This window comes from Theropithecus gelada, chromosome 7b (assembly GCF_003255815.1).
Source record: "Theropithecus gelada isolate Dixy chromosome 7b, Tgel_1.0, whole genome shotgun sequence".
Classification (NCBI taxonomy): Eukaryota; Metazoa; Chordata; class Mammalia; order Primates; family Cercopithecidae; genus Theropithecus; species Theropithecus gelada.
In genome coordinates this window covers 82,563,395-82,587,818 of record NC_037675.1, presented here as the reverse complement: position 1 = coordinate 82,587,818, position 24,424 = coordinate 82,563,395, and the positions used below count along the sequence as shown (strand labels likewise).

At 37.7% G+C, this 24,424-nt stretch overlaps 1 protein-coding gene and 1 non-coding gene across 4 annotated transcripts in view; both read left to right on the top strand.

Annotated features, from left to right (window-relative positions):
* Nucleotides 1–24,424, top strand: part of GTF2A1 (general transcription factor IIA subunit 1) — a 46,045-nt gene that overhangs the window by 10,233 nt on the left and 11,388 nt on the right. For 2 of the 3 annotated variants that reach the window (XM_025392690.1, XM_025392689.1), the window contains exons 3-7: nt 7,694–7,898; nt 10,125–10,189; nt 14,291–14,366; nt 15,530–15,663; nt 18,963–19,283. In XM_025392690.1, the coding sequence (XP_025248475.1) occupies nt 7,694–7,898; nt 10,125–10,189; nt 14,291–14,366; nt 15,530–15,663; nt 18,963–19,283 (801 nt within the window). Of the gene's footprint in view, nt 1–1,628; nt 1,696–7,693; nt 7,899–10,124; nt 10,190–14,290; nt 14,367–15,529; nt 15,664–18,962; nt 19,284–24,424 lie in introns of all 3 variants that reach the window. The other variant, XM_025392691.1, reaches the window with a different exon arrangement.
* LOC112629602 lies at nt 8,968–9,111 on the top strand. The gene has a single exon (XR_003120692.1). It is a non-coding gene; the product is annotated as a small nucleolar RNA SNORA79 (small nucleolar RNA).

Sequence of the window (24,424 nt, the reverse complement as noted above, 5' to 3'; positions counted from 1 at the left end):
TAGGGAAGCAGTAAGGGGATTAACTTGGGGAGCGGTAAGTCCACTTATCTATAAAATCTCATGATTTTATATTCCAAGTAGACTTGGAATGTGCTTTGACAAAGTCATTTAGCTAATAAATGATAGAGCCACGAACCTAGCCCTTTTGCATCCATGTGACATATACAGTACTTAGCAGTAGGAAGGAAGGTAAGAGAGTTTTGACTAGATCTTGGGTTGTTGGTGGGTGGCACCTGAGATGGTTTTGAGGGTTGGCGACCTGCTCTGATAGCAGCAGTCCAGTTTAGAGACTAGGAGTTTGAACTAGTACTGGGATTAAAGGGAGGCAAGTGAGGGTCCTGGGGTGCAGAATACAAAGAGACATTCACTCTCTAGCCCTGACTGGGACATTGGAGTCAGACCACCTGGTTTATATCCCTATTCTGTCTGCCATTAGTTAGAGCGATCTTGGATAAGCTACCTAACTTCTTTCTCATCAGATTCTTTTTCTGTAAAAAGTCATAATGATATCTATCTTACAGAATTTTTGTGAAAAAACTAGTCTGTACATGTGTTTATAAAGTACACAGAATTTAGTAAGTTTTAGTTACCAGTCTGGTTAACACGATATACAAATGTACACGTGAATCATTTTGGGTACAGAAGATGAATTTTCTCCATCTAATTTCAGATACCTTGCAAAGATTAGTATTCCTGATTGTGTTCAATACTGTATTAGAGGCTGCGTGCGGTGGCTCATGCCTGTAATTCCAGCACTTTGGGAGGCCGAGGTGGGCGAATCACTTGGGGTCAGGAGTTTGAGACTAGCCTGGCCAACATGGTGAAACCCCGTCTCTACTAAAAATACAAAAATTAGCCGGGCGTGGTGGCACGTGCTTGTAATCCCAGCCACTGGGGAGGCTGAGGCCGGAGAATTGCTTGAACCCAGGAGGCAGAGGTTGTAGTGAGCCGAGATCGCGCCATTACACTCTAGCCTGGACAACAAAGTGACACTCCACATCAGAAAAAAAAAAAAAAGAAAGAAATATGTTAGTATGATTACTATTGCCAAAATAGTGTTTCATTGTTTATTTATTTTATTTTCATTATGTTGGTTGGGCTGGTCTTCAACTCCTGGCCTCGTGATCTTTCACCTCAGCCTCCCAAAGTGCTGGGTTTACAGGCATGAGCCTCCACGCCCAGCCTCATTGTTCATTTTAAATAGTTGATATCTAATATTTTGATAAAGATTGTGTGAAAATGGAATTGTAGAGAAACTATAGACATTAAATTAATTTGAACTTTATGGTAATTGGCATTATAAGCTTAATACAAAGTACTTGTATGATCCTCTTTTTGCATGTCTTACATTACCTAGAACCAGTATTATAGTACTTGGTACATAATGATTTTCAGTAGATTACCCGCCTCTCCCAAAGCTGTTGGAAATATGTGGGGCCATGTTCAACATTTCATGAGGATTTTTGGCATTTACTAGACAGCAGCCAGGAATGTTGCAATTCCTGCATATTTCTTGTGGGACCATTCTGTATGATAAAGAATTGTCCTGCCCAAAATGTCAGTAGCATCCTTATATAGGAACAGTATTCTAGAAGACAAATAGTTTTGTTTTCCCTCTTTGAAGTTAGATCCTGAATAAGACAGTTGCTGCCTAGAAGATATTCATACTTTGATAGAAGTCGTAGACTTTGTGTGGTAAGTACAAAATAGAAATACCTCTTATGCGTGGAGGCAGTGAGTGATGGCTTTTCTTTGAGGCTGTTGAGACTTTGGCATTTGTCTTGTATAGGGAATTGTGGGAGAAAACTGCTGATCATAAGGAATAGTTCATTAAGGTTACATATAATATATTCAGAGACCTCCAAGTAATTTGGTACTGTGAGAAAATAGAGTTCAAGTTGTAGTAGCAATTGGTATATGGTAACATGCTATACTAAGGAGCTTGGTCTTTAGAGTGAGGATTATCTGGGGTACTAGTTAAAATGCAGATTTTTGGATTTTCCAGAGAGTCTGGCTTGATAGGGGTAGTAAGATGAGACCTAGGAATCTTTTGCAAATAAGTATTCCAGGTTGTTAGATGGTGTATTAGTTAGTTTTCACACTGCTAATAAGGACATATACACACTGCTGATAAAGACATACCAGAAACTGGGAACAAAAAAAGGTTTAATTGAACTCACAGTTCCACATGGCTGGGGAGGCCTCAGAATCATAATGGGAAGTGAAAGGCTCTTTTTACTTGGCAGCGACAAGAGAAAATGAGGAAGAAGCAAAAGCGGAAACCCCTGATAAACCCATCAGATCTCGTGAGACTTACTCACTATCACAAGAATAGTATGGGAAAGACCGGGCCCTTTGATTCAGTTACCTCCCCGCTGGATCCCTCCCACATTATGTGGGAATTCTGGGAGATAAAATTCAAGTTGAGATTTTGGTGGGGACATAGCCAAACCATATTCTGTCCCTGGCCCTCCAAATCTAATGTCCTCATATTTCAGAACCAATCATACCTTCCCAGCAGTCCCTCAAAGTCTTAACTCATTTCAGCATTAACACAAATGTCCACAGTTTGGAGTCTCATCTGAGACAAGACAAGTCCCTTCTGCCTATGAGCCTGTAAAATCAAAAGCAAGCTAGTTACTTCCTAGATACAATGGGGGTACAGTTATTGGGTAAATAAAGCTGTTCCAAACGGGAGAAAGAAATTGGCCAAAACAAAGGGGTTACAGGGCCCATGCAAGTCCGGAAATCCAGCGGGGCAGTCTTACGTTAAAACTGCAAAATGATCTTCCTTGACTCCAGGTCTCACATCCAGGTCATGCTGATGCAAGAGGTGGGTTCCCATGGTCTTGGGCAGCTCCACCCTTGTGGCTTTGCAGGGTGGTCTTGCTTCCAGTTGCTTTCACGGGCTGACATTGAGTGCGACTTTTCCAGGAGCACGGTGCAAGCTGTTGGTGGGTCTGCCATTCTGGGATCTAGAGGACTGTGGCCCTCTTCTCACAGCTCCACTAAGCAGTGCCCTAGTAGGGACTCTGTGTAGGGCCTCCGACCCCGCATTTCTCTTCTGCACTGCCCTAGCAGAGGTTCTCCGTGAGGGCTCTGCCTCTGCAGCAGCAGACTTTTGCTTGGCCATCCAGGCATTTCCATACATCTTCTGAAATCTAGGTGGAAGTTCCCAAACCTCAATTCTTGACTTCTGTGCACCCGCAGGCTCAACACCACATGGATGCTGCCAAGGTTTGGGGCTTCCACGCTCTGAAGCCACAGCCTGAGCTTTATGTTGGCCCCTTTCAGCTGGAGTGGCTGGGATACAGGGCACCAAGTCCCTAGGCTGCACACAGCATGGGGACCCTGGGCCTGGCCAGCGAAACCACTTTTTCCTTCTGGGTCTCTGGGCTCATCATGGGAGGGGCTGCAGTGAAGGTCTCTGATGTGGCCTAGAGACATTTTCCCCATGGTCTTGGAGATTAACATTAGGCTCCTTGCTACTTATGCAAATTTCTCCAGCCAGCTTGAATTTCTCCTCAAAAAGTGGCTTTTTCTTTTCCACTGCATTGTCAGGCTGCAAATTTTCTGAACTTCTATGCTGTGTTTCCGTTTTAAAACGGAATGCTTTTAACAGCACCGAAGTCACCTTTTGAATGCTTTTCTGCTTGGAAATTTCTTCTGTCACATAACCTAAATCATCTCTCAAGTTCAAAGTTCCGCAAATCTCTAGGGCAGGGGCAAAATGCTGCCACTCTCTTTGCTAAAACAGAACAAGGGTCACCTTTGCTCCAGTTGCTAACAAATTCCTCATCTCCATCTGAGATCACCTCAGCCTGGACCGTGTTCATATCACTATCAGCATTTCCATCAAAGCCATTCAGCAAGTCTCTAGGAAGTTCCAGACTTCCCCACATTTTCCTGTCTTCTGAGCTGCCCAAACTATTCCAACCTCTGCCTGTTACACAGTTCTAAAGTCGCTTCCATATTTTCAGGTATCTTTTCAGCAATGTCCCACTCTACTAGTACCAGTTTACTATATTAGTTTGTTTTCATGCTGCTAATAAAGACATACCCAAAACTGGGAACAGAGAAAGGTTTAATTGGACTTACAGTTCCACATGGCTGGGGAGGCCTCAGAATCATGGCAGTAGGTAAAAGGCTTTTCTTATATGTTGGCAGCAAAAGAAAATGAGGAACAAGGAAGAGCAAAAGCACCTGATAAACCCATCAGGTCTCCTGAGAATAGCATGGGAAAGACCAGCCCCCATGGTTCAGTTACCCGTCCCTCCCAAATCACATGGGAATTCTGGGAGATACAATTCAAGTTGATATTTTGGTGGGAACACAGGCAAACGATATCAGGTAGGTAGGTAGGTAGGTAGTAAATAAATTACTTTGCTCTGTGGTTCCAGTTTTTAAACAGAGGATATATTTATAAATTAAAAAAAATTCACCTTGATAACAGTGTAGAACAGTGTTTCTCGAACTTCTTGACTAGGACTCTCCTTAAGAATTAATAGTATTTAACATTTTGAATAAATATATGCACAAGTATATGAGTGATAAATCTGCAAAAGTTTTTTCTCAGTGCAGTACAGTCTGATTTTTCCTTTCAATTCTATTTTGTTTACAAAAAACATCCTTAGGGGAGAGAGGGAGGGAGAAGGAGAAAGGAAAGGGAGAGAGGGACGGAGAAGGGGAGGGAAGGGGAGAGAAAGAGGAAAGGGAGAGAAGGAGAGAGGGCTACAAAGAAAATTCTAAATTGACTTTGAATCACTAGTGGGTTGCAGTCCTCAGTTTGAAAAATATCAGTTTAGATTTTAAAACAGTTCTCACTTTAGCATCCATCAGAATAACCTGAATGAACAGTTTGTTAAATTAGATTTCTGGTTTACCCCCAGAGCTGCTGATTCAGTATTTTTAACAAGTATCCAGGTGATGCTGATGTTGGGTCTAGAACCGCATTTTGAGGATCACTGATTTATAGAGGATAGATTGGAAGGGCAAGCGTACACTGGAATGTCTGCTCTGTAAGGTCAAGCATTTTTCTCAGGTTTGTTCACAGTACCTTCTCAATGCCTGTAACAGTGTTCGGCATATAGGACATAATTATTTGTGGACTGTATGACTTGATGCAGGAAACTCAAGCGCTCAGTCACTACATTACTACTGTTTGCAGTACTGCTGGGCAGAAAGGACCAGGGCCGCGTCATAGAGATACATTGGAACAGTGAATCAGAATAGATGGTAATGGTGGACTGTTGGGGTGGATTGTGACTCCTAGGTCATTTACACGGGAGTCTAGGTGAGTCATGGTGCCCAGTACTTAGCCACACATAATGTATATTCATTAATATTTGCCATTATCATAGGAGCTTCGTTGAAGTGATGGGTCCAGATTGCTGTGGGTAAACCAATTGTAGGTGATAAAAGTGAAGCATAAAATTTAGAAAATTACAATTTAAAACACTTTTTAAACAAAACATTAATAAGACTTTTTTTCACCTTGATTTTTGGCTCACAAGAAACAGGCTTTGTTTTGTTTTGGAAGAGAGGAGAAGATGTAGAAGGTTTGGGTGATAACAGACTGTTTGGAAGCCTTACTATATATAATACATTAGTCATGATGTGTTTTATTTAGCATATGAGTATCTATTTTGATGGTGCGCTATGCTAGATGCCCACTTTACAGAGATGAATCAGACACAACATGGGCTCTCAAAAAGTAGTGCTTGTTACTACAGGAAGAAGCTAGCTGTCTTTCGCCTGGGATTAGCAGAGACTTAAATTTATTCACTGGAAGTGAGTTTAGAAGTAATCTAATCCGATTGGTTCCCCTTTTGGGTAAAGATGATGCCTAAGACAAGCCTGTAATCCCAGCACTTTGGGAGGCCGAGTCGGGCGGATCACGAGGTCAGGAGATCGAGACCATCCTGGCTAACACGGTGAAACCCCGTCTCTACTAAAAAAATACAAAAAACCAGCCGGGCGAGGTGGCGGGCGCCTGTAGTCCCAGCTACTCGGGAGGCTGAGGCAGGAGAATGGTGTAAACCTGGGAGGCGGAGCTTGCAGTGAGCTGAGATCTGGCCACTGCACTCCAGCCCAGGCGATAGAGCGAGACTCTGTCTCAAAAAGAGAAAAAAAAAAAAGCCTAAGAAAGATAAATGATTAGGTTACATAAGTGGCCAAACCAGGACTAACTGGGTTCCTGACTTCTGGTATAAGGATTTATTAAACAGTTAATGCCACCACCATTGCCACCAATAATAATATATTTTGATCACCAATTTTATGTAACACTGATAATTGTTTTACATAGATATGCCATTTAATCCTCTCAACAACCAGTGAGATAGATCTTGTTACCATCTCTCTAAGAATAGACTTCAGGTAAATCTAAATACTGTGCCTGCCAGTAGGATTCCCTAGCTTAATATTTGCTTTTTCAGTAAGCCATTAGAGATTTAGTGGAATTGTTACTAGCATCAAGACAACAAATCTAGAATGTCTGGAATGATTGGAAGGGTCAGGAGATTATAAAAAATCTCTACGGAGTATGACCAGGCATGTTGGCTCATGCCTGTAATCTCAGCTCTTTGGGAGGCCAAGCCGGGCAGATTGCTTGAGCCCAGGAGTTCGAGACCAGCTCGGGCAGCATAGTGAGCTCTTGTCTCTAATTCTTAAATTAAAAAACAATAATAATAATAAAATAAAAAACTCTCTGTGAGTATGGCAAAGGGACGTTCTTGAAGGATATGATAGAAGCTTAAGGTCAATTAGGCAATATCCCAAGAGCAAATCCTAGAAGAGAAGACAAAGTATGTATAGAGCCTTGTGTGCAGAATGACTGAATGAAGTTTTATCTGCATTTTCAGGGAATAGTTTGTGACTTTTTGGCCAGTTTCTTGTAAGGTTAAGGCTCCAGAATGAACACTAAACCTGGTAGAGAGGAAATGTGTTAGGTAGAAGAATGAAATCGTTGCACATGTTTTCTTTTCTTTCTTTTTGTCCATTCTGATTTTTCCCATCATAGAACCTAAGGTGAAATGAGAAAATAGAAATGGCTGAGCAGAAAAGGATTGCCAATTGGCATAATGGAAGAAGGAAGGACATTTCAAGAAGTGTTGCGATAACTACTAAGATCTTCAGGCATCGCCGGTTCTTTTTCTTTCTGTAGGATTGGACAGATGGAAAGTTAGGCTTTTCTTCTTCGGGGGATTATCTCTGTTTCTCACTGTGCTAAATGAATTTATATTGTGTATGTTATTTGAGAATTTATGTTTTTCATGTTGAAGCAGAAAATTTTATATTTTGTATTTTTATGAGGAAAAAGTTCCATATAAAAATAATTTAGTAATGATTTTGATATTATAAAGGATAATCTTTGATTACTAAAGAAGTAGCTTATATGAAACTCATTGCTAAATAATAGTTGCTGATTAAGGAATTACTATAGAAAGTTTATTGAAGATAGAAAAAGAAACAAAATCTCCAGTACTCTGATGTGGCAAAAATGAGGTTTGATACTTTAAAATTTTGTTTTTGTTATTGTTTACACTTGGGTTAGAATTATAGATTTGTTGTATTTCTGTGTCTGTATCAGTTTTTAAAATGGAATAACTTTATAAAGAGATTAATAAGACTGTTGTGTTCGTCTGTCCAGAGTTATTTTTCACTTAGAAATCTTTAATGTTCTTTGCCTTAGTTATGGGAAAACAAACTAATGCAGTCCAGGGCAGTAGATGGATTTCATTCAGAAGAGCAGCAGCTTCTACTGCAAGTTCAACAGCAGCATCAACCCCAGCAGCAGCAGCATCACCACCATCACCACCATCAGCAAGCTCAGCCTCAGCAGACAGTACCTCAGCAAGCGCAGACCCAGCAGGTCCTTATTCCTGCATCACAGCAAGGTGAGACTGGATTTGTTTTCCTACTTATGACTTGGAATTAAGTTTGTCATCATGAAAGAAGAGAAATATTCTACATTTCTTGGATCTTGTCTTTTAAGGGGCGCATGGAGAACCTAAAAATAAACAAACAAAAACCCCTATGTTGATTTTGGGCTTTTTTTCCCCTTTCTCTTGGCTGAGGGGTGTGGGTGTATGTAAATGTATATAAATTTGTATAAAACGTAGGTTGTATCTGTAGAGTAATGGTAGACAAGTAATTTACTAATTGAAAGCCTAAGTTGTATTACTATTTAGTTTTGAAAAGGCTATGTAGTGATGGATTTCCTAAAATAAGTTAAACCTAAAAGGTTTATTTACTAAGGACTTTATTATTTTATATGGTAAAATAGTTATTTGCTTTCTCTATGAAACATGTTCTTTCAGAGACATGTTTCAGATTAGTTTTTAAAATATATCTTAAATTCTAGAGTTTTTTGTATACTTTGGCAATCTGAAAATTCAGTTCCATAGTAATTTATGTAAGCCTAAACGGACTGAATTAGATTTATTATAAGTTAAGCGTGGATATATAACATATCTTAATTTATATTTCTTGGATTAAAGCTAAGAAAAAGCAAATATTCGTAGACTGTGTCCATAGTGCTTTGTACTCTGCAAGTCATTTTATAGATACTGTTTCATTGGCACCTTATAAGGGCTTTGTAAAATAGCCCTTGGCTCAGTTTCACAGCTGAGGAAAATCTGAGCCCAGAAAATGCTAAGAAACTTGATCTGTATTTTCTCTCATGACGCACGTCTATTCAGTTATAAAACTTTCTGAGCGTTCTAATTCAGTGCATCTGCTTTTATGGGAGAGGACACTAGAAGTAGATGAAAAGTTCATTTTAATGTAATCATTTAGTTACTTATTTGCCTCATTTGACAGTATATATATGTGTCTTAAAATTGGTAATGATACACAGTAGAAGAGTCTATTTGGGTTATTTTACTGTTGACGTCTAGTGGTAGTTTTCATACCTAATTTTAGTGTATACTTTGTATCAAATAATTTTATCCCTTTATTATTTTTTGATGACTGTTCTTCCTGTTGCCTTCAGACCTGGCATTAGGATTTTAGGTCATCATAAATTAAAATTTGATTTTCTTCACTCAGAGAATATTAGGATAATGGAGTTATCCGTCTGTTCTCTGAAATTTGCGGAATCAAACATTTAATTCCTTTTATGCTTAAGTAACATTGCCATTATTTCTGATTTGTATTTTTTCCAACTTGGGCCCATTCACCACTCTTCAGGCAACCTGGTGGTCCTCTGCTTTCAGGAGGCCACCATATTGATGCCGAACTTAGTTGGACACCCAATCAGCATAGCGCACTATAGCCCAAAACTCCTGGGCTCAAGCGATCCTCCCACCTCAGCCTTCTGAGTTGCTGGGACTACAGGCATGCATCCCTGCATCCGGCTGATTTGTATTTTTTAAACAGCCGATGAAAGTAGCATGAGTCTGTCAACTTGTCATATTGGAAGAAAAGGACTATGTAGGTTTCAAAAACTAGTCACAATTTTTTGAGCTTACTTTTATTGGATTAGTAACTCATTGCAACAGTGGTATCATTGTATCAGTAAAACAGTTAACCTTGAGTTAAGACAAAATTATGTTTGAAAATATCCAGTTTACTTAGGAATGCATAGAACTGTGTATGTGTGTATGTTTAGATGTTAAGTAACTCACTACTTCATGTTCCTAAATTCCCTTGCATCCTTAGGAATTGTCACTTAAAATTTTTTTTTTTTTTTTGAGATGGAGCTTGTCACCCATGCTGGAGTGCAGTGGCATGATCTCGGCTCACTGCAACCTCCAGTTCCCGAGTTCAAGTGATTCTCATGCCTCAGCCTGACACCCAGCTAATTTTTTTGTATTTTTAGTAGAGACGGGGTTTCACCATGATATTGGTCAGTCTGGTCTCGAACTCCTGACCTCAAGTGATCCGCCCGCTTTGGCCTCCCAAAGCTTAAATATTTGTGTTTTCTAGTATAGGGTGGGTATATCACAGCTGTTATTTGCCGTATAAATTTATACTGTCCTGAGAGCAAATGATTGAAAGCATTTGAGTGCAGAAAACATGGAAAACATGAAAAAAGTTTTCATCATTGTATGTAAAGTGTTCTTGTGATCAGAAAATAGCCTCATGGTTCCTTGTTTACATGTGTACTTGTTTTTTTGTAGCCACAGCACCACAAGTTATTGTTCCAGATTCTAAGTTGATACAGCATATGAATGCATCAAACATGGTAAGACTCAGAATGTAGCAGTTTGATTGGCTGTACTTAATTCTAACTCAAATTGTGATTATGCCTATATATGTCATATATTAACAACTTGAAGTTTATTGAAGACTCAGGCAGAACAGCTATTTTAGTTTCCTGAATATTGGATCTGAAGTTTAGCTTGGTACCTAGACATTAAGGTTCATAAAATTATGGAATTGTTTAAGAATACTAAAAGAATGGTGCTTTGTGAGAGTTACTCCATTCCCTACTATGTCCGAAAAAGTTTTAGGGTACCTACCAAACTTATAATGCCAAGTATGGTTCTGTTTCAGGAGACCTGGTAATTGCAAGAAGTTGGGAAGGCTAAGAATTGTTAACTTTTAAAAAATGAAGATGAACTGTTTGGATAGTTCAGTATAACTATTTTTAAAATCAAGCATTTAAAAATACTGCTTTGACTTAACCATAGTATAGTCTAATAAGTCATTATAGTGTGTAAATTACCATAGAATACATTTTAACCAGTTGAGTTACATTAGAAGTTTTATATTTCTGAGGACTATCCACTAAACTTTACAAGTCCTTACTCATTTTCAAATTACATTTCAGACATATAATATTTCTCAACAAATGTAGTATAGTTTAACTGTGAACTTGAAAGAACCTCTTCAGATCCTTAGAAAATCTTTACCTATATGCTTGAAGTTGTTTTCTTTTTTTTTTTTTTTTTTTTGGATAAAACATTAAAATACAGTCAGAGTAGTTCAATACTTCCTTATAAATGGTTTTTCTTTATTCTGTTTAAAATATACAGACCGTTAATTTCATTGAGGGTTGACTCAGTTCTTACATTTCATTCTTCAGCCAAAATTTTATTTAAAGGAGAAAGAATCAATATTTGTAAAAAGATCTTTTAGCCTATGTAAGTAGTTAGTACTAGGAATGAGTTTTTTTTTTTTTTCTGTTCAAGTTTTTTTTTTGAGATGGAGTCTCGCTCTGTCACCCAGGCTGGAGTGCAGTGGCGCGATCTTGGCTAACTGCAACCTCCGCCTCCTAGGTTCAAGTGATCCTCCTACCTCAGCCTCCTGAGTAGCTGAGAGTACAGGTGTATGCCACCAACCTGGCTAATTTTTTTGTACTTTCAGTAGAGACAGGGTTTCACCATTTTGGCCAGGCTGGTCTCCAACTCCTGACCTCAAGTGATCCGCCCACCTCAGCCTCCCAAAGTGTTAGGATTACAGGTGTGAGCCATCACACCCAGCCTCAAGTTTTTTTTAAAAAAGCAGTATATGAAAAGATCAGTCCTACTTTGCGAGTGATAGTGAATCACAAAGCTCATTTGTGGTAAAAGCCAGATGAGAAGGGCTTACCACTAGGCAAATGACTTCCTCCTACACATTACCAGCCTCACAAATTCATACTGTGGCAGAATTGAAAGTTTCTACATGATAGTAGAAATTGCAGTTTTTAAATTCACAAATATCAAGGATCTCTGTTTGTACGTGTAGTTATAGTTACTAGAATCATTTCGTTTACATGAGAATAAATTTCATGCCCGTTATTTCTCACAAGATTTTTTATTGGAAAAAACTCCATTTTAAGTCTCAGGCCCCAATTTTTTTTCACCTCCACCCTTAAAAAAAAAAAGTCTCACTATATGTTGCATATTGCAGTTGATGTTATTAAGACTATATCCTAGGGAATAACTCGCATTATTTTAAAACAAATTTTGGCAGAATCTCCTTTAACATTTAAAAGATTTTTAAATGTTGTGGAAGATAATTTTGAATTAATAAATTATTTCTGGGATAAAAATTAGTGGTCCATCTCTACTACTGGTTAAATCTCCTTTTTTCTAAAGAGCAGATGTATTTAAACAAATTATAGGTCAGTTATTCAGGAAAAATTGATTTAACATTTCTGTATATTTTACATTTTACTCTATTGTTTTTAGTCAGTGTTTCCTTCATGTATTTCTGAACGTAATCAGTATAAGCTTTGTACCAATGAAAGTGTTTTAGGTTTTTGTGGGTTTGCATTATTACTTCTGATTCAGAAATATTCAGCAGAAATACATTTGTTCTTTCTAATGGCTCTGTTTGCTTTAGAAATGAACTAATCATAAAAATGTGAGATAATAATAGTGGAAGGCTATTTCAGGGAACTTCTATTAAACCATTGTTTTCAGTTCATTTTTATGAAATGATTGGTCTAATGCATTATTTGTGCTTGGGCTGTTTTGTGGAATACAAGAAGAAATTTTAATAGTTACTAAGTACAAGGTGGTTTGTGTATGGTACGTGACTCAGCAAATACCTGTTATGCAGCTTGAATTTGTGGGGGGGTGTGCAGGTAGTTACTGGGTCATGTATTCTGTATAGAAACTATTATGTCGGTTTGCTGGTAGAGGAAGAATTGTTATCTTTCAAAATACGAATTATAGGCCCTTGATGTTTCTAAATAATATTTTTGTTGTTTTTTTGTTTTTAAATATTTCTTAGTAGTATGTGGTGGTTAATATTTCCCTTAAACTTAGATAACCTTTAATTTGCTTATATAGACAAGATTTATCTTAAATTGGATAATTGAGTGTTCAACTTAAACACGGATCAACCTGGTGGGCTATCGTTAAATTCTGGAGACATAGTGGGCATTTCAGGCCCAAGTTGTAGAAATTACTTAGGTTTGTCAAGTGGCAACAAGTTTATTTTCTTGGAAAGCTATATACCTAGATAGAGCCCAGACTAGACAATAGTTGAATTATTAACTTGGTTTAATAATTTTCCAAGTTTGTTGACTTCTCTGACACTAGCATTTCCAAAGCAGTTATTTTTTTAAGCTTTTCTAGATATGGGTAGTTCTAAAAATGTATAGGTTAGATTGAATATATGAATGGTTGGTACCCAAAGAAGATTGAAAAGAGAGGGAAAAAACTACCAAAATGTGTAGCTCTAGTGGGATACAGGAAAATACTTAAAGTACAGAATAGAAAACGAGAGAATGGCATAATTCTTTGTGGGAGGACAGGAGGAGAAAACTCTCCAGAATTCTCCAGGAAGTCAAGAATTTGTCCTGGATTTTAAGAAATTCATAATATAATCCCATGTATATCTTTATAACTTAAGTGTCACATACTAACTTCATTTCAAAATGTTGAAATTAAAGTTTGCGACTGTCACCCAGGCTGGAGTGCAATGGCGCAATCTCAGCTTACTGCAACCTCACTTTCCAGGTTCAAGCCATCCTCCCACCTTAGCCTCCCAAGTAGCTGGGACTACAGGTGTGCACCACCACGCTCAGTTAATTTTTGTATTTTTTGTAGAGATGGGGTTTCACCATATTGCCCCAGCTAGTCTCAAACTCCTGAGCTCAAGCGATCTGCCTGCCTGGGCATCCTAAAGTCCTGGGATTACAGGTGTGAGCCACTGTGCCTGGTGTGGCTTTTCTTAAGAATTACAGAATTTTTGTATTAATCTGTTCTTAATACATGTTTCACCTAGAATATAATGCCAATATGTCCCTTTTTTTCTTTGCTAATATGACATCTTAGAAGAATTGTCAGCTATACTCCCAGTGAAGTCTTCTGATATAGTGTTCTTTATAGATCTCTGTTGATTTAGTAGAAATTTTAAAAGTTAAGAATTCTAACAAGTAGACAGTTATACTTCTACCTCAAGGAAATGGGGATAAGGAAACAGTGGGAAAGGAAGCAGTAATGAAATAGCTATTTCATATGTTGTACAGCATTGTCAATGTGGGTATTGTCTAAAAGTGTATAGGTTAGATCAAGTATAGGAAGGCTTGGTACCTTAAAGAAGATTGATGGGACGAGAAGGAAAAAAAGAGCTACAGTACCTGTGAGATTTACTTAGAACACCTTCTCTAGGGGAAAAAACCCAATGATATTGTTGTATTTAACGACTTAAAATAATTTAGTAGGTTGTTTAGGCTAGGTTGATCTTTCTTGTACCATTTTATAAAATGGGATTTAGCCTTACTAGATTCTTAAAATTTTGATATATTCTAAACAAAAAGTTTCATATACTATTAAAATATGCTAGAGATAAACAGATAGTATTATATATGTATGTGGTTTTGATATTTTTTCTTTGTTTTTTTCAGAGTGCTGCTGCTACGGCTGCTACCTTAGCACTCCCTGCAGGTGTGACTCCTGTTCAGCAGATATTAACAAATTCAGGTAATTAGGAATGATGGAACCATTTTAAAATGTAATTCAGAAAATTGTACTATCTAGCCCTTAGGTTTTGTCTTCTTTGAAAGACGGAAAATACTAATATTTCTTTTACCATTTGGTTTAGGTTATTAAAATAACTTTATTTGAGGGCTGTAACACATACAACTGTAATCGTTGTTGAGGATACAGTAAAGAAGATGCAAATTGTACTTGAACCTTTGATCTGTGCATGATAACCCTCTTATTGAAGTATGATTATATAAAAATGCTTACTTAGTTTTTTATTAAACACATTTACCATGCCAAGTGAGTATTAAACTTATTTGAACTTGTGATATGAAAGTAATTCCTAGAGCATATTAAGAGCAAATTTATTGTATGCTATTATTATACATAGTATCTCTTCATTGACAAAAGACCAATGTCTAGCTCTTGTGTTTTGGCATATTAGTACTTGAAAAATTTATTTACATGGATTTTAAGTGTCCCCTGTAATCTTGATTATATAGTAGTTATTTATTTTCTATTCTATGTATGTATGTTATTTTTGTTATTGTAAATTTGTGAAATTAGGGGCTTATCTTGCTACATGTTTATAATAAGATGTAATTTGCTTTTTAATCAATTCAAGATTCTGGGTCATCTAAAGGGACATATTGAGGGAATTTGATTCTGTGTGAATTGTATGACGATAACTGGTTAGCGAACTTTTATTGCTTTTACCAATTTTGAAGCAAAGTTCTGTGGTACTTTGTTTGGTTCAAGATATTAAATGAGCTATTAAGCTTTTGTTCCTTTAAAGCTTTAAAAATGAACAGCTCCTAAAGTGTCTGATCTTATTGCTCTTTCTTGACTCCTAAGGTTAGCAAAGATAATGTAAGCTTTAGTCAAGTCTCATAATCTGTTGTTAAAACCTTGTTGGAAATAGCTGAATGAGGATATAAATATAAAAAATAAAGCATTTTAAGGAATGTATTTGAACATGGCGAGAAGTCAGAGAAGGGGAGGATTATGCATACTGTGTATGAATGATAGTCTTTAATAAAATTGTCAGTTTTCTTGATAATTTCTTGTGCCTTTGGTGGTATGAAAGTAAATATGAATTCATTTCTTTTGAGATGGTCACTGCTAAAATGATAACTTGGAATGCATGCTTTTTGCTTTAGGCCAGCTTCTTCAGGTGGTCAGAGCAGCCAATGGTGCCCAATATATCTTTCAGCCTCAGCAGTCAGTGGTTCTACAACAACAGGTTATACCACAGATGCAACCTGGTGGAGTACAAGCTCCTGTTATACAGCAGGTAAAATAATCTTCTATTATGATCAGTATAGGGTTCTGTTTTCTTCTGTATGTATTCCCTGGGTACCTTCCCTCTTCTTATATGCACAAAAGACTCTTCTTCAGTGCTATAGACCCAGTTGTTTCTAATTTCTCCTGTATACAGCTTAACTTAGATTCAACATGTATTAAACATGTATTAAAAAATTACTGTTGTCTGTGCCCATCCTTCATCATCCCCTCAAAGGTGGCAGCACTCTCCTTCCAGCCTTCTAAGCTGTTCATTCGGCCTTTATTCAATAAGCAGTTACTGAGTCTCGGGCTATTTATAAGGGTCATGAGATTTAGGAGTGAATGAGGCAGACATGACTCTAGTTTTATGATGCTTACTCTGTTTTCTGGAACTGGGTGTGTAGAATCCTCCCTTTTCCTTACCTCTAATATCCAAGGTATCAAGCCCTACCAATTCTTGTTAATAGTTTTTCTTTTCTTTTTTTTTTTTTTTTGAGATGGAGTTTTGCTCTTTCACCTAGGCTGGAGCACAGTGGCGCAATCTTGGCTCACTGCAACATCTGCCTCCTGGGTTCATGCCATTCTCCTGCCTCAGCCTCCCGAGTAGCTGGGACTACAGGTGCCCACCACCATGCCCGGCTAATTTTTTGTATTTTTAGTAGAGACGGGGTTTCACCATGTTAGCCAGGATGGTCTCGATCTCCTGACCTTGTGATCTACCCGCCTTGGCCTCCCAAAGTGCTGGAATTACAGGCGTGAGCCACTGTACGCGGCTTTTTTTTTTCCTTTAACTGCAGTTTTGCCATGGTTGCAGTCCCTTAATATGTTTGACACTGTTTTTTTTTTCTCAGCCTCTCTTTTCATTTCCTTAGTTCATAGTGTCCATAATTTGTCAGTAAATGCTGTATTGTCTCCTTAATGGTTTCTCTGCCTCTCATCTTATGCCCTCCTAACCTGGCTGATTTATAGCCATCTTTTTTTTTTTTTGAGACAGAGTCTCGCTCTGTCGCGTAAGCTGGAGTGCAATGGCACAATCTTAGCTCACTGCAACTTCCGCCTCCTGGGTTCAAGCGATTCTCCTGCTTAGCCTCCTGAGTAGCTGGGATTGTAGGCACGCACTACTGCGCCCAGCTAAATTTTGTATTTTTAATAGAGACGGACTTTCGCCATGTTGGCTAGGCTGGCCTTGAACTCCTGACTTCAGGTGATCTGCCCGCTTTGGCCTCCCAAAGTGCTGGGATTATGGGCATGAGCCACTGCGCCTGGCCTGTCTTTCTAAAAATCTTAAAACCTTTTAACAACTTTTCATTGCCTACTGAGAAAAGCCTAAACAACTCAACATGGTTTATAAGATCTTTTTGTGGATCTTATTTCTTTGAAGTCTCCAGGTTTATTTCTTGCCATACTCCCAGGTATTTTCTTTAGCTGCATTTACATCAGAATAAACACTTGGATCTACTTGTGTTATATTCTTGTGCTGTGAGCACTAAAATGAAAGAGGAATGGTTATTTTCTTGAGGAACTTATGTACTTTATTTGTTTATGTGTCTGTCTCTTTTTTAAATGTCAGTAAAATAGTATGACGATAGAGACAAGATCAGATCAGTAATATTAATCCAGTTTATTTACATCTTTCCAAAATTATGTACTGCTTTCACTTCTGGGTTTCACTTGATGTTACGCGTCTCTTAAGAATGCCGTCTGGCAACTCCCTGCACTTCCCCTAAACAAATAGAAAAACCTGGCTGATCTCCTTAAAGCAGCGGTCCCCCAGCTTTTTGACACCAGGGACTGGTTTTGCGGAAGGCAGCTTTTCCACGTACTGGGCAGCGGGGATGGGTTCAGGATGAAATTTTAATTCAGACCATCAGGTGTAAGGAGTGCACAACCTCCATCCTTGCATGTGCACTTCACAGTAGGGTTCCTGCTCCTATGAGAATCCCATGCTGCCACTGATCTGACAGGAGGCAGAGTTCAGATGGTAATGCTGGCTCATCCACCACTCACCTCCTGCTGTGCGGCCCGGTTTCTAACAGGGGTTGGGGATCGCTGCTTTTAAGCACAAACAGAAACTCAAATATTATTTACTAATAATATAAGTAATATTTGATCATGCTTTGTCCCCCAAGTTGAATTTAGTACACTCTCTTGTGTTCCCATAACACTATGTCATATTTGTACTACGTCTTGTCTCTGTTTGAGTTGTTAGTGCTTTGTCTATTTTACCTTTTTTTTTTTTTGTCTTTTGTGCTGTTACACCATGTGTAAGCGTTTTAAAGGAAATTCTGTGTCTTATTTTTGCATTCCTTGAACCTAATGGCAAGTAACAAACATCAAACATCCAGTCCTCCTCTTTTATTGTAATACGTATAGTATGTATAGTTAATATTTGTTAGTGTATATTTTTTCAAGCTGTGGCTTACTTTAGAATCTTAGATGCAGAACCTGGAAAGGAACTTTAGAAATCTGATCTGGTGGTTTTTAGAAAAATAATTAGCGTTTATCTCACACTGAATCAGAATATTAGTGGTATGACCAAGGTATCAGTACTTTTTAAGCTGCCAGGTGGTTCTTATTTGCAGCCAGGGTTGAGAACCATTAATCCTAGTCTGACAGTGAAATGGCAGAGGCCAAGAGAAGTTAAATGACTTGCTTCTACTGTATTTATGTCTGACTTTAGACAAAAGTAGACCCAGGTTGGCCAGGCACGGTGGCTTATGCCTGTAATCCCAGTACTTTGGGAGGCGGGCGGATCACGAGGTCACGAGTTTGAGACCAGCCTGACCAACATGGTAAAACCCCTTCTCTACTAAAAATACATAATTAGCTGGGCATGGTGGCATGTACCTGTAGTCCCAGCTACTCAGGAGGCTGAGACAGGAGAATCGCTTGAACCCAGGAGGCAGGGGTTGCAGTGAGCTGAGATTGCACCATTGCAGTCCAGCTTGGGTGACAGAACGAGACTCCATCTAAAAAAAAAAAAAGGTAGACCCAGGTTTTCAGATTCTCAGTCCAGTGTTCTTCATGTGAAGGCAGTGTATAACTCTTGGCCTGGTATCTGGCATATACATAGTATGTGCTCAGTGAATGAAGCAGTTATCTTTAGAAAATCCTTATTTTCCAGAAATTTGATAAAGTGGAAATTTAGTGGGTCACTACACTAGTTAAACATTGCTTTTGTACTTTAGTAGTTTTAACTGTGTGTGAAATATGGCCATTCTGGTGATTCTTCAGCATTTGTTCCTATTTCTGTGTACCGTACTTGATCCTCTTAACTAGTTACTGTTATGTGGTTTTCTTTTGCTTTAGGTACTGGCTCCTCTTCCTGGAGGGATTTCACCACAGACAGGAGTCATCATCCAGCCTCAGCAAATCTTATTTACAGGAAATAAGACTCAAGTTATACCTACGACAGTGGCAGCACCTACACCAGCCCAAGCACAGATAACTGCAACTGGCCAGCAGCAACCGCAGGCCCAGCCTGCTCAAACACAAGCTCCATTGGTCTTACAAGTTGATGGAACTGGGGATACATCGTCTGAAGAAGATGAAGATGAAGAAGAAGACTATGATGATGATGAGGAGGAAGACAAAGAGAAAGATGGAGCTGAAGATGGGCAGGTGGAAGAAGTAAGTTTCTAGTAAAATACTTACAATGATAATCTACTTGATTATTTCCATTTTTAGTTGGTGCAAAACTGGTAAATTATATCCTATTTTTTCAGAGACAGGTGCTGTACAACGTAAGATTTTAAAGATAAAGTTAGATTGATTTAACTTTAGTAAGGTTTTTATATTCTGGCTATATTTATCTTCATAAAATACAACTATTTCATATAGCTGGTAATAAATTATAACAAATTAAATTGTATTAATATGTGTAGTAAAGAGTACAGGTAATTCTAACTCTGGCTTACACACTTATAATGTGGCTTAAACATAAGACATTGGTAGATAAATAGATGTGGTTAAACTTTTGCTTCAGTAATATAAAAAGCATGGCAACATTTGGGGAGAGAGCAAACTCAAGAACCAAATGTCACAAATTTATTAAATATTTAAAACCTTTTGGTCCATGTTCTGTACCATTTCCTTAAAAACCCATGTACCCTTAATGTCTGTGTTCTTCTAGAAGCATGTAAGTATGCCTTTGTTTTCCTCACTATTCCAGCCTAGTTACTAGGCTCCAAAAACTATTTGTCCCACCACAGTTTTCATTTTAATTGCCTTTGTTAGCCTAAAATGCAGTCGTCTTGTTTCTTAGTACAAAGTTCTTCTAAATTAAGTAATTTTTTTTTTCTAAAGAAAACATAGTTTATTATTGAATATTGAATAGACACAAATGAATAGAAATGTTTCAAGATAAAAATCATCCTGGTGCCCACCATCTGGTTAAAATAAAATTCCATTATTTAAAGCGCCTTGGGTGCCTCTCCCTAATCCCATGTTCTTTCCTAGGCCATCAAAGTACCTTTGCTCATACATTTGTGTTGATTATTAATTGCTTTTATATTTTACCATATATATTTATATTCCTAAATAGCTTATTGTTTAGTTTTGCATGTTTATAACGTAAGTGAAGTAATTATGTATTCTTCTGCAAGTTGGTTTTTTTCCCTCAAAATAATATTCCTGAGGTTTATCCAAGTTGTTGCTTATAGCTATAATTATTTTCATTGCTGAATATACCATAATTTTATTTATCAATTTTTCTAATTCAGTGGACATCAGGATTGTTTCTAATTGTTTACTGTTACAAACAGTTATAAAATATTGTAGTGTATGTCTTCTGGGGACACAAATGCAAGAGGTTCTCTAAATTTTATACCTAAACATTGAACTTCTGGCTCCTAAGGCATGCACTTCTGCAACTTTACAATAAAATGCCAAATCACTTCTGCCATTCAGTACATAATTGTGCAGATGTCCATACTGCCTTATCAATACCTAATAGTGTCAGGCTTCCTAATTTTTGCTGGTCTGATAGGTAGAAAATAGTGTTTCATTTTGGTTTTAGTTAGCATTTCCTCACTTAGGAGTTTTAGCCTCTTTTTGTATATTTATTTGATATTAGTGTTTTGTGTGGAAGTGCTTATTGAGGTCTCTTGCCCATATTCCCCCCTAAATTCTTTATAGTTTGAATGCTACTCTAAGTAACATGTTTTATTACCTTTTCCAGTTGTTTATTGGTAGTATGGAAATATGTAGAGCGTTTAATATTCATCCTTGAACCAGCCACCTTCCTAATGTCTTGTTAGTCCTCATAATGTATCTGTAGATTCTTTTGTATCTTCTGTGTAGACATTCACATCTTATATGAAGAATGGCAGTTTTTTTGTGGCTTGTTGGCTAAGCCTTCCAGAACAATATTGATTAGAAATGGTGATAGCAGGCACCATTCTCTTCTTCTGAAACTGAAAATTAATCTTTGCCATGCGTCACTGTTAAGTTTAATGTTCATTGTGGGTTTTTTTTTTTTTTTTTTAAATGGATATCTTCATCAGGTTTAAGTACATTCCCTTCTTTGCATTGCTTTGTTTTTTAAACTGTAAGCAGATGTTGCATTTAATTCAACAGTTTTTCTGCGATGATTGATTGTATAATTTCTCACTGTAATGTTATTTATAATGAATTTCATTAATTTTCTATTTGTAAACCAATCTTGTATTCCTGGGGTAGCATAACTTGATCATTTTATATTTCTCTTTTTATCAATTACTGAATTCATTTTGTTGGGGCCTTTTTTGTAGATACTTATGAGTGATAGATACTGTCTGTGATTTTCTGTTCTCATTCTCTTATGAGGTTTTCAGGTTACATTAGCTTTATAAAATGAATTTGGGGACATGTTTCCTCTATTTTGAGCTCTTTTTTTTTTTCAAAGATTGTATTTTATTCTTCTGTTGATATTTATTAAAACATGCCACTACAGATACCTGGGTCTAGTAATCTCATGCCCTTCAAGTATTTTGTTTCCGTTTGAGACCTTTTTGATAAATTATGTTTTTCTAGGACTCTTTGTATATTTATCTAAATTTTCAAGTTGATTAACATAAAGTGAATCATGATACTGTCTTTTTGATGCCGGAATCCTTTGTCATCTTCATTCCTGATATAATTATTGTGCCATCTCTTTTTTTCCTGTTCAGTCTTGTCAGGGTTGTGTAGATTTCATCAGTGTTTTCAAAGACTAAACTTTTAGCTTTATTCTCTCTAGTGTGTTTTTCCCATTCTATTCTATTCTTTTCTATTCTGACTTAACTGTTTTGTTTGTAAAGAGTATGATCTGTGTGATGTGTGAATCCTTTGAAATTGCTTGAGACTTGCTTGATTTGGTCAGTTTTTGGTTTTTGGTTTTGTATATGCTTTGAAAAGAATGTTTTCTGCACCTGTTTGGTATTGTATGTGTCTGTTAGACTTACATTTTTACACTGGCAGTAGGTTTGCTCAGATGCTCTTTGTGTATCCTTGATATTTTTTGTGTGCTTGATCCTTTCTTTTCTTTTTTTTTTTTTTTGAGACGGAGTCTTGCTCTGTCGCCCAGCCTGGAGCGCAGTGGCATGATCTCGGCTCACTGCAGCTCTACCCCCCAGATTCACGCCATTCTCCTGCCTCAGCCTCCTGAGCAGGTGGGACTACAGGCGCCTGCCACCTCGTCCCCCTAATTTTTTGTATTTTTAGTAGAGATGGGGTTTCACCATGTTAGCCAGGATGGTCTCGATTTCCTAACCTTGTGATCCGCCCACCTCGGCCTCTCAAAGTGCTGGGATTACAGGCGTGAGCCACCGGGCCGGCCACTTGATCCATTTTTTACTACTGAGTGAGATATGTTCATGTCTCCTACTATGGTAGTTGATACGTTTCTTCTTGTTTTTCTGCCATTTTTCCTTTTTATATTTTGAGCCTCAAAACAGGTGCATGTAAGTTTCACATTCATTGTTTTTTTCTCAGTGAATTGAACCATTTATGATCATATGTCTTAATTTATTGCTAGTAATTTTTTTGTTAACCATAAAGTCTGTTTGTGTAATACTAATAGAGCTGTACCATCTTTGTTGTGGTTAGAATTTGCCAGGTACAGCTTTTTTCATTCTTTCACTTTTCAAACATTTTGGATCTGTAAACTTTAGGTTTATCTTTTTAAGGTAGAATATTGCTATTTATGCTATTTGTTGCAAAACTTTTACATCAGCCAAGACTGTTCAGTAGGGACAGAATAGTCTTCAACAAATTATGCTTGGACAATTAGATATCCACATGCAAAAGAGTTAAGTTGGACCCCTATGGCATACCATATACAAAAATTAACTCAAAGTGGATTAGGGACCCACATCTAGGAGCTGAAATTATAAAACTCTTAGAAGAAAACAGGGATAAATCTCCATAGCTTTGGCAACAGTTTCTTTTTTTTTTTTTTTTTTTTTTTTTTTGCGACAGAGTCTTGCTCTGTCACTCAGGCCAGAGTACAAGTGATGCGATCTCGGCTCACTGCAAGCTCCACCTCCCGGGTTCACGCCATTCTCCTGCCTCAGCCTCCTGAGTAGCTGGGACTACAGGTGCCTGCCACCATGCCTGGCTAATTTTTTGTATTTTTTTTTTTTAGTAGAGATGGAGTTTCACCATGTTAGCCAGGGTGGTCTCGATCTCCTGACCTTGTAATCCACCCGCCTCAGCCTCCCAAAGTACTGGGATTACAGGCATGAGCCACCGTGCCCAGCCGCTGGCAACAGTTTCTTAGACATGACACCTAGAGTACAAGCAATCAAAGAAAAAGTGGACTTTGTAGATTAAAAAGGTGTTTTTTATCTTTGTTTTTTGAGACAGAATCTCACTCTGTTGGGGCTGGAGTGCAGTGGCATGATTGTGGCTCGCTGCAGCCTCAGCATCTTGACTTCCGGGACTAGAGTGTTCCTCCTGCCTCAGCCTCCTGAGTAGCTGGGAGAAAATATTTGCAAATCATGTATTTGATAAGGATCTACTATCCAGAATATATAAAGAACTCTTAAACAGTGTAACAACAAAAAGATAACGCAGTTAAAAACTGGCAAAGGACTTGAATAGGCGTTTCTCCAAAGAAGATACACAAATAGGCAACAAGCATGTGAAAAGATGCTCAGCATCATTAGTCATTAGAGAAATGCAAATGAAAACCACAGTGAGATAACCACTTCACACCTACTAGAATAGCTATACTCAAAAAAGAAAGAGAAAATAAATGTAGGTGAGGATTTGGAGAAATTGTAACCCTTGTGCATTGTTGGTGGAAATGTAAAATGGTACAGCTGCTGTGGAAAACAGTTTGATAGTCCTCAAAAATTAAGTATAGAATTATCCATATGACCCAGCAGTTCCACTCTTTAACTATATACACAAGAGAACTGAAAATATGTTTTTCAACAAAAACTTGTATATGACTCTTCATAGCAGCCCTATTTATGATACCTAAATGGTATAAACCCAAATGTTCATCAGCTGATAAATGCACTGATAACAGTGGGATATTATTTAGCCATAAAAAGGAATGAAGTATTCGTATATGCTGCAACATGGGTGAACCTTGAAAACATGCTATATGAAAGACATCAGCCACACAACACCATATATCATATGATTCCATTTATATGAAAAATGCAAATCCATACAGACAGCAGATTATAGATTGCCAGGGGACAGGGAGAATGGGGAGTGACAGCTTAATGGGTAAGAGTGATGAAATGTTCTGGAACTAGGTAGTGGTGAATGTTATATACACTATAAATGTTCATTGCACC